At 40.5% G+C, this 9,211-nt stretch overlaps 1 protein-coding gene and 1 long non-coding RNA gene across 3 annotated transcripts; one reads left to right on the top strand and one right to left on the bottom strand.

Moving 5' to 3' along the window:
• Positions 1-4,228: 4,228 nt before the first annotated feature.
• Positions 4,229-6,490, bottom strand: LOC101782066. 2 transcript variants are annotated; one of them, XM_004955877.3, is made up of 4 exons: positions 6,299-6,490; positions 5,981-6,212; positions 5,543-5,881; positions 4,229-4,678 (listed from the first exon to the last, which is right to left on the bottom strand). In XM_004955877.3, exons 2-4 carry the CDS (start codon positions 6,065-6,067, stop codon positions 4,229-4,231), a joined length of 876 nt encoding a protein of 291 aa, XP_004955934.1. In that variant the 5' UTR covers positions 6,068-6,212; positions 6,299-6,490. The 2 variants fall into 2 exon arrangements, with proteins under 2 accessions (XP_004955934.1, XP_022680321.1); XM_022824586.1 differs by lacking the exon at positions 5,981-6,212.
• Positions 6,491-8,010: 1,520 nt separating this feature from the next.
• Positions 8,011-8,989, top strand: LOC105913845. Its single transcript, XR_001163338.2, has 3 exons — positions 8,011-8,147; positions 8,232-8,301; positions 8,431-8,989. It is a non-coding gene; the product is annotated as an uncharacterized LOC105913845 (long non-coding RNA).
• The last annotated feature ends 222 nt before the right edge of the window (positions 8,990-9,211 follow it).

The following is a 9,211-nucleotide window of genomic DNA, read 5'->3' as shown; positions in this document are numbered from 1 at the left end:
ACTTTGGCTGCTGTCCCTTGGGTAACAAAGTGATGAGTGCCCCATTAAGTTTGTGCAGTCGACCACAAGCTACTCTGTAGAAGGCGTCGAAAGCGGCCAGGATGTCTTCTTTGATCACTGACCAAGCCGATTTGTAGAATTCTGCAGTAAAGCCATCGGGGCCTGGAGACTTTCCATTGGGCAGCATTTTTATGGTGGCCCAGATTTCTTGCTCAGAGAATGGGGCATCTAGGTGTGTCAGATCAAGCTGCTGGACGCCAAGGGATTGCAGATCAATCACCTCGCTACGCTGCACGGCCGTTCCCATGATGCGTTTGAAGTAAGCATAGAGCATCTCCTCTTTTTCATCATGGGTGAAAGCAACAGATCCCTCATATTCCAATTTTGCTATGAACCTTTTCCTCGTTCTGTGGCTGCATTGCATATGGAACAGCCTAGAACTGGCATCCCCATCCCGAAGGTATATTATTCTCGATCGTAATCTGGCGACAGTCGGTGGAGTTATGCCGATATTGGAGTAGAGGCGCACGAAGTTGATGGGCGGTGGGCAACGCAACATCATTCTCGGACTGGGAGAAAAGAAAACTACAGTAACAGAAGAATCAACCTTTGCCTAGAACCTTGTACCCATAGCTTGATCTCCCCACCCTTCATCTCATTTGTTCCCGTCGTGGTACAAAGATTTCAAATCATTTTCTTTTGCAACAGATAAAATATCTACAGACGCTCACATTCACCCCAATGAACCGGATATGTGTTAGGTTAGAAACTTCAAACATGAGTAGACAGGAGGACCCTAACCAACTGAGTATGTGTTTCAAAGTTTCACGAACTGCATTCAATGTACCGGTGGACAACATGAATGTTGACGATGATACCAGGGATATCTCCAGATACACTAAGAAAAATGGAAGGGTCCCTCCACCCATGTGAAGCTTACGATCAGCTATAATTAATAATTCAATTTCCGGTGAAAGCATGTGAGTATAGTGCACAAAGCGCTACAGTTTTAAGGAATAATGCTACCTGGACTCTAAATTAGTCTGCAGAAACATTAGAAGCTGAGGTGAATGGTTAACGAGACGTTTCTGATACTCTTGAAGCAAAGACGTGCGAGCTGGGACGTATCGATATGCAAGCAGCGAAACACCATTTGAGCATGGCTGTGGAGACCTTGTAGCATTGGACACTGCACTGCACCCAACTCCTAGCTAGCAACATGACCGTGCGGATGGTGGTGTTCCGAGAGGCAATCCATCAGCTCCATAATACCAACATTCGACTGTTTTCTCAAGGACATTCTACGCTGAGAATGATTGGAAGAAAAGAATAGTGTTAATTTGTTTCCTGATGCCACTCATTTCAGTCAATTCCAATCCATGCATTCTTCTACTTTTTCACAGGAACATAAACAAACGTATGCAGACATTATATTGGAAGCTACCTGCAGCACGTACCTTCAGTAGCCTGCAGTGTTCGCTTACCAATGGTGGGTGGCTTAGTATATAATATGGTTACAAAAGAATCATGTCAAATTATTACATTTCAGTTGTATATTCGTAAAGTAGAAACTTTGTGAGCTTTGAATTGGCAACCTATTGTAATTAAAAGTTCATTAGTCATGGCTTGAAGTATCAGGCAGTAGCGTGATAATTTGTCTTCATTGTGAACTAGTACAGTTCTTGATATTATTGTCAGTACTGTTGATAGTGCCTATTTTGGGTTTTATTGAGATATTTCCTAGGCTGGGTTAATTGAGAAGGGAAATATAATTTCATTGTTGGTATTTAATGTACATCAATTCAGTTTCCTCTACGACTTAGTTTTCAGATAAAATTAATCATACCAAGTGGTATTATGTGCGTTAGGGAAAAACTACCATTTCACAGATGTTTGCGGGAGAGTCATGATGCATGGTGTTTTCCTACGTCTCATTTCCTCTGCTCCGCGATGGGCAATAATGTAGACACCTACTACGTCATACCAACTATATGACCGTGAAGTTAAATTGTAAACATGTGGGCGTTACATTTCGTATGCCTTTGAGCCTGTACGAGGACTACATGATGCATCCTAGGCTATATAAAGAACACTCAGTAGTCAGCTCCTAGATCAGTGAGGAATGATGATGATATATGGGTCCATGTATCTGAGCTCCCAAAAACATGCCGTGCGAGAGTAGTTTACCCATCTCTAGCGTCATGCATAGGGTAGGGATAGGAGATGTCAGGAATTTAGCATGCTGTCTACCCCATGCATGCTGTGGAAAATCAAGGCATCAAAGAACCACTTGATCTGCCTCATGTGTGTCAAGGCATCATTCCGCATGGAATGGGTCTGAAACCGAGCGACATGGGGACGACAACCACGTCGGGAGCAAAGAATTCTGCTCGCAGACGAAATTCATCTGCGCCTGCTCACCTTGTTATTCCTGAGCGTCTTCAGTATTGATTAGCATGTTCATTTAATTGGGCACAAAGGACGTACGCCAATAAAATGACTTGTACCAATATTAAGTGCCGGCAGCTGACTCTTCGTTTGTATTGTTGTACCAATATTAAAGATGTAAACCACAAAGGATGCCAATAAAATGATCTGTACAATCTCAAGCAGCACTAGTGCTGTTTCAGTATAGTTACGTACGTGGCATCAAGGCATTCTACATTAATATTGTATTGTGCGAGGGAACACATGGACGAGTGGCTTTTATAGGAGGTTGCATGAAAGCCAGGAAAAGATAAAGCAAGATGCAGCAAAAGTCTTACACGATTGAGCAGTGTGGCCAGTAGCAGGGCACACTAGCTGCTGTACATACCAGATAACAGCCGTTCCTCTGTTCTGTTCATCTCTCATCTCTTTCCGTTGCACGCTGGCTTGGTTACAAACTCACTGGAGCCACCCGCCAGCTCCCTTGATTGCAAGTTTTGCAATTGAGCATGCGGAAGAGGGAGTTCATGATGACTCATCGTTCACTAGCAGCCCAAGCTTGCCCAAAAGGGCAGTGGCCACGCCCTTCGAGTAGCTTACTGCAAATTTAATGGGGCTCTTAATGTCATCACTATATCTAGCTTGATTTTTTTAACGTTAGGTCATCCAAAAGGAAATCCCACGCAAACATCCTCCCATTCGTTCAAATCAGAGAAACTTTTATACTTTTTTATGTGGAGAAATTTCTATACTTGATCAAACATGATGTTTCATATGTTTTTTCACTTTGACATCAACTGAGAAGCGTATTAGCTAAGCATGATTATACTCGAAACATGCAAGAAAACAAATGCCTTACCTTGTGAAGGCCAACCAAACAAGTCGTATTAGCTAAGCTTAGGCAGCCCTTACATATCTCCTACCCAGACTTGGTCTAGGCCAACGTACCAATCACCACCATAGACACCTAGCTATGAGCATCTCGAGCAGATCCCCTTCTCTTTTCAGCATAAAGGGGATTGAGAGATTAAAAACTTGCTTCCGCAGATCCTTTCCGTTCCCCTTTCCTTCCATCTCTCACCCTTGCACCAACGATGGATAAGAAGGAAACATGGAGGAGAAGGGAAAAAAAGGAAAACGAATGAGGTCATTGACCGGTCGGTCCCACATATAAGGGAACATAGAAAGAGGGAAGGGGACGCGCTGCAGCATCTCCTCCCAATACGTTAAAATTGTGCAAGGGAATTCCCCGGCCTGAAGGGGAAAAGGGGAATGTCAATCCGCTGGAGATGCTCCAAGCTAAATACATTTACGGCCCGTTTGTTTCGTAGGAATTAAAACTCATTCCAAGAAATACATTCTAGATATTGGATTCCACCGGAAATGAATTACTCAGAATTTGATTCAATTCAATTTTTTTGTTTGGGTGTTGATGGAATTCTTTTCCATGAATCTAATTCCATATTCCGTTTGGATAGCTAAATATGGAATTAATTCCATATTCCGTTGGGATAGCCCAGTTTGTCACAGACAACCGCATCACAGACAACCGCATCACAGATATTGGATTCCATATTCATGTTTGCCCAGTTTGTCACAGACAACCGCATCACAGAGGAATACCAGTTTTCTCTACTGGTATGAACAAAAAGAAGATCAGAGAAAGATAACATGAGGTCCAGTAGCAGCAAACAAGGTCCAGTAGCAGCAAAGTCTAAACAAAGTCATACATTATGATCATACACACTCAAAATGACATGACTAATGAGCATAGTGATAGTAATCAGCATCTAAGCATGCATCACTTTTTGAGTTGCTTTAAGAGCCACCTTTTCCTCATCCCCACTGGAAGTGCCAACAAAGACTCATACTTGCGTGCATCACCGGTCAGGATATTAAATAGGTCCAACAAAGTGTCTTCATCCAATCCTTGTACTTCATTCAGTGTGTCTAGAATTTCTTTTGATGTTGGTCCTTTAGGGGCTTCCTCCTTTAGTGCTTCAGCGAACTTGTCCATTTTTTCAGCTATCATAGAGGTAAAAGAGTCACCTGACCGTTGCCTCTTTAAACTTCCTGAAGTTGCCGATGATGTGGGCTCTTTGTTACTAAGATCTTCCTTACTCATGTCTTTTGAGCTCTCAGCTGCAGTCCTTGCCGCTTCACCGGTAGCATGGTCTTTGCCAAACACCAAGCTGATTGAGTCCCAGTACAAGATAATCTTGTGCCTATACCCAGAAGCTTCTTTGTTTTTCTACAAAAAACAAATGGTTAACACATGTATATCCAACCTAAACTCTGTTTTATACTGTAGAGATAACACTGCATAGATAATGATGATATTTTGTAAAGCAAGTATATCTTCTGACTAAAATTGTAGGAGGACAACTACATTCTTAGATAACTAGAGCAGACATGATGAAAGCAAAAGGGAACTATTTCAAATTGACAGCCAATCAGAGGAGACACAATGATAAATATAATGAATAACCACTTTTCACATGGCAATCATGCAAACAAATATCCAAATGCAATCAGGTCTATAATCAAAGCAAAAAATTGAGCAGCCAATCTCCAGACTCTAAAGGATAACAATATTTAAGATCTTCATTTTGCAGAAACCACCCATCATTTGTTCAGAGGGAATGCCACTAGGTTTGTAAGCACAGTTGAGCAGGCTTCCACGTGTTCCTCATTTAGTTTCCTGAAAATAACAACTATATATTTCCGCATCTCAACAGAAGAATGATCGTGATGAGATTGTAGTATTTAACCAACCGGATTACAATCATTATGTTAATATATGATGGCTCTCTCTGCTAATGGGTTATATAGACATACAAGCATGAAACAGCATGAAACTGGGAAGGACAAAAGGCAGAAAGCATATCATTGTGAAAAGTCAACACACTGAATGCAACACACTGAATCATTATGTACAAGTGATTAGGCCTCATTCAGTGTGTTGACTAACTATGCTAGCTATGGGCAATCATTATGTTAACATACAGGTCCTATTTTAAAAAGTCTACATATTAGGTCTACCTTAACAAGTGATAACCTAACAAGTTCTGAACTTAACACAAATTTAAGTAAATCAGTGGTTTTTGAAACTTACCGCCACATATTCTTCCCATACAGCATCACTATCAACAGATATTTTATTTTTGTTCCAATCCCAACCAAATCCACTTGATTCCAGCATACCATTGATGATAGTGTAGTGTTTGTCAAAGGTCTTGTTCCTCGCCATGATATTGTCTTTTGAGATATCCACATTACACTTTTCTCGGACATTCTTGATAGCAGCTGTATAGACATGAGACTTCCACCCATTCTGGCATCTGTCACCCTTGTTATAGTACTCCACAAATGTGTCAAGAAGAGCCTTGTCCATGTCATCATTCCAAGAAATGTAACCCCTGCCCGAGCCTGACTTCTTGCCCTTCTCCATATCCTACAAGAAAAATGTTCACAAAAGGTTATTAGTAAAATATTAGGAGCAAAACCAAATATCATAAGTTTAAGCATGCATTGATGATAGAATTTATCATACATTGACCACGTCTTGCTTGGTAATCAGCAAACATTTGGTTAGCTTTGGTATCCCTAAAATTGCTCCATTCATTTGTTGATTGAACATTGGTAATCATACCCACTTCACTTTGAACTTCATGAGGTTCAAAAGATATTACTTGATCAACTTGGTGTATAAGTAAATCATCCATATCTCTCTGTCTATCAATTACAAAGTTGTGCAATATGCAGCAAGCATTAATGATCCTAATCTGCAAGAATTTAGTAGAAATGAGTTGCATGCTAGCTAGGGTCATTCAGAGATGAATTTCAAGCTAGGTTACTAACTACGGAATACCTGATTTTGCAAGTCAAAATATGAGTTGCTTCTTAGTATAGCCCACCTCATCTTCAATAGCCCAAATGTTCTCTCTATCACATTTCTAGCAGTTGAATGGCGCAAATTGAATAGTTCTTTGGCAGTGGATGGGTTATGCCCTTGAGCAGCCCACTCATTCAAGTGGTAGCGAGTGGATCGATATGGAGCAAGAAAGCCTGGTCCATTGGTGTATCCCGCATCTACTAGATAGTATTTCCCAATTGGAATAACAAATGCATCGTCTCGAGACATTGCATCACGTAGCACACGTGAATATGAAGCTGATCCTTCCCATCCCGCTAAGACGTAAACAAATTTCATGTGACGATCACAAACCCCTAAAACATTGGTGGTAATCTGTTGCTTCCTATTCCTATAGCTCCCTTGGTCAGCCAAAGGCACAAAAACGTCAATGTGTGTACCATCTAATGCTCCAAGGCAATCTTCAACCCACTTCCACTTGGAATCCTCAGGTTGTACAGCTGATGGATCAGGAAGCTTGATAAATTCATGGCATAATGATAGAATACCTCTAAGCACCTCATTGAAGTGACGGCAGATTGGCTCAAGTGACCATCCATATGAGCTACGAATCATCCTCATCTTAGTGCCATGACCCACTACAAGCAAAAAGATTGCTACCTTTTCTTCTACCGACACATTCTTGTTATCACACATACCACATCTCTCACGTAAGATGGCACATAGGTCATAAAATGATCTCTTAGTTAGGCGCAAACTATCATAGCAATAGACATTTGATCCTTGGTACAGATTTCTTAGCATTTGTTTGCGTGTAGCTACATCTCTCTCAGCCACTTCATTCGGATCAACAATATGTCTAGGTCTCTTACGCTGATACCAGTGCACAATCATGCTCATGACAGCAGAAACAAATAAAGCAACCACCCTTTTTCTCTTTTTCCTACTCATCTCTCTCATTTGCTCCATGCTTGTATTAACCAAGTCTATGTTGTTGTCAGGCATCTAAAGCACATATGCAAAAAGGAATATTTTAATTTATCATCAAAATGCTACACTATTTTGGATAATCAGTAACTTCTTGTGTTAAAAAACAAGGATTTCAGATTCTCAGTTAACATATATTTTTTTTCTAGAGAGGTCAGCAGTCAATGTTCTCTACTTGGCTACTTGTGCAAATCAATGCACTCAACAAGGTTCAAGGTCCAAAAAACAGAATGCACTCAACAGGTCCAAAAAACAGAATGCACTATCCATGCTTGTTTCTGTCCAGTTATATATTGCAGAATCAAAATGTACCAGACTACACTATCAAAATGTCCTTAAGTAACATTAAATGAATAATTGAACCTGCAAAGTATACATAGGGTGATACCTGGGTCAGGATCTGGTGACGCTGCAAAGGAAAGTTCAGATAAGAGTAAACAGCCTCAGGAACACTCTGACATTCAAGCTGATGATAGCCATTTATCTGAAACAAGAAATGGGGAAGTGGATCAATCATCAAGCATTGGTGAACTACTCCCACACAATTGTTTTGTCTCAGAGGACAAATCATCAAGCATCTAGTTGTTAGTTTATTACCTGCATTGCCAAATTTATAGGCTTTTACTATGTTAATTTTATCTGTTGTAGCCAAGCATCATCAAAATATAATTTATTTACTAATAATTTGGTTTTATCTGATGTACAGGTTAATCAGAATACAAGATTGTTCTTGGTTATCTTATCCTTTTCCTTCTCTACTGTTAGGTTTGCCACTGCATCACGGCAGCTAGCAAAAAATCTAGAGCATCACACCTTGAATGAACATGGGCTTTCCAAAAGATATGTACGCTGCCTGCAGGTAATTAGAGTTCCCCTTTTAACTTTTACAGTTCAGTACATACATAATGCGTGTACCATGCTGATGGTGGTCTTTCCTTGTCAGATATCGGAGGTGGTGAATCACATGAAGGACTTGATTGAGTTCAGCCACAAGAACAATCTTGGTCCGAAAGGTACGATGATCGTGCACATTTTACCTAACAGTGTCTTCAGTTTTATCTAGTAATAACTGCTTACCGTCACTTCCTAGTCCCCCCATTTACCTGTACTGCAGTTCTAATATTTTCTGTGTTCATATGCAGAGAGCCTGAATAGTTATTCTAAAACTATTGCGAAGTTTCAGAATATGCATGATTCAAGACAGCTCATGGCTGCTGCTAGCCTTGCCAATAACCAGAGCAACACCAAAGTAATGGGGGTCCAGCAAGAGGCAAGTGCTTTATCTAGTAATAAAATTTATATGGGTCAAGCTATGCGGTCTAAGTGTCAAACAGTCCAGGTCTCCAGGAAATCATGGGAATAACAGAATATGCTACCTACTGTAAGATTCTCTATGCTAACATACAGGCTACATTGATCGTACATCTAATTATTCACTGAACGCAATAAAGGCTAACTATCTGCTAGAAAATAGTCAGTAAAAATGATACAGGCAAATAATCAGTTAACATTTTGGATAATTAGTAACTTCATGTGTTACAGTTTAATCAGTTAACAAAAATAATACTGGCAAATAGTCTGAACTCTGGAGCGCCCCAATGCCTAACCTAATTTCACTCTAGGAGATGCTCCAGGTTTGCACTAAAATGGCATATATTCCTACAAAACATTGGGGATAGGCACCAGGTGTACAAAATAGTTTTTATTCAATGTCATCAGCTTGTCACTGCCTGATTACAAAGCATATCACCATGTTGGCAAATTTAAAAGGGCAAACAGTTGGCACATGAAGCACAACCAGTACATTTGAGGTGAAGAGAAGAGGCACGGCATCGATGGAGCAAGGAGCTGGTGCAATTGTACAAGAGGATCAATTGCAAATGTTGAAAATACATTGGACTGTTGCTGGCACTCAAAATTCTG

Source organism: Setaria italica, chromosome II (assembly GCF_000263155.2).
Source record: "Setaria italica strain Yugu1 chromosome II, Setaria_italica_v2.0, whole genome shotgun sequence".
NCBI classification, from domain to species: Eukaryota; Viridiplantae; Streptophyta; class Magnoliopsida; order Poales; family Poaceae; genus Setaria; species Setaria italica.
This window is presented reverse-complemented; position numbering and strand designations above follow the sequence as displayed.

What these genes read in the sequence shown, in the direction of transcription:
- LOC101782066 (XM_004955877.3), bottom strand. Translation starts at nt 6,067, where the DNA reads ATGTTCAATCAACAAATGAATGGAGCAATTTTAGGGATACCAAAGCTA. An exon ending in CCAAGCAAGACGTGGTCAAT is followed by an intron (nt 5,882 to 5,980) that starts GTATGATAAATT and finishes TTTTTCTTGTAG; the next exon opens with GATATGGAGAAGGGCAAGAA. An exon ending in TATGGGAAGAATATGTGGCG is followed by an intron (nt 4,679 to 5,542) that starts GTAAGTTTCAAA and finishes TGTTTTTTGTAG; the next exon opens with AAAAACAAAGAAGCTTCTGG.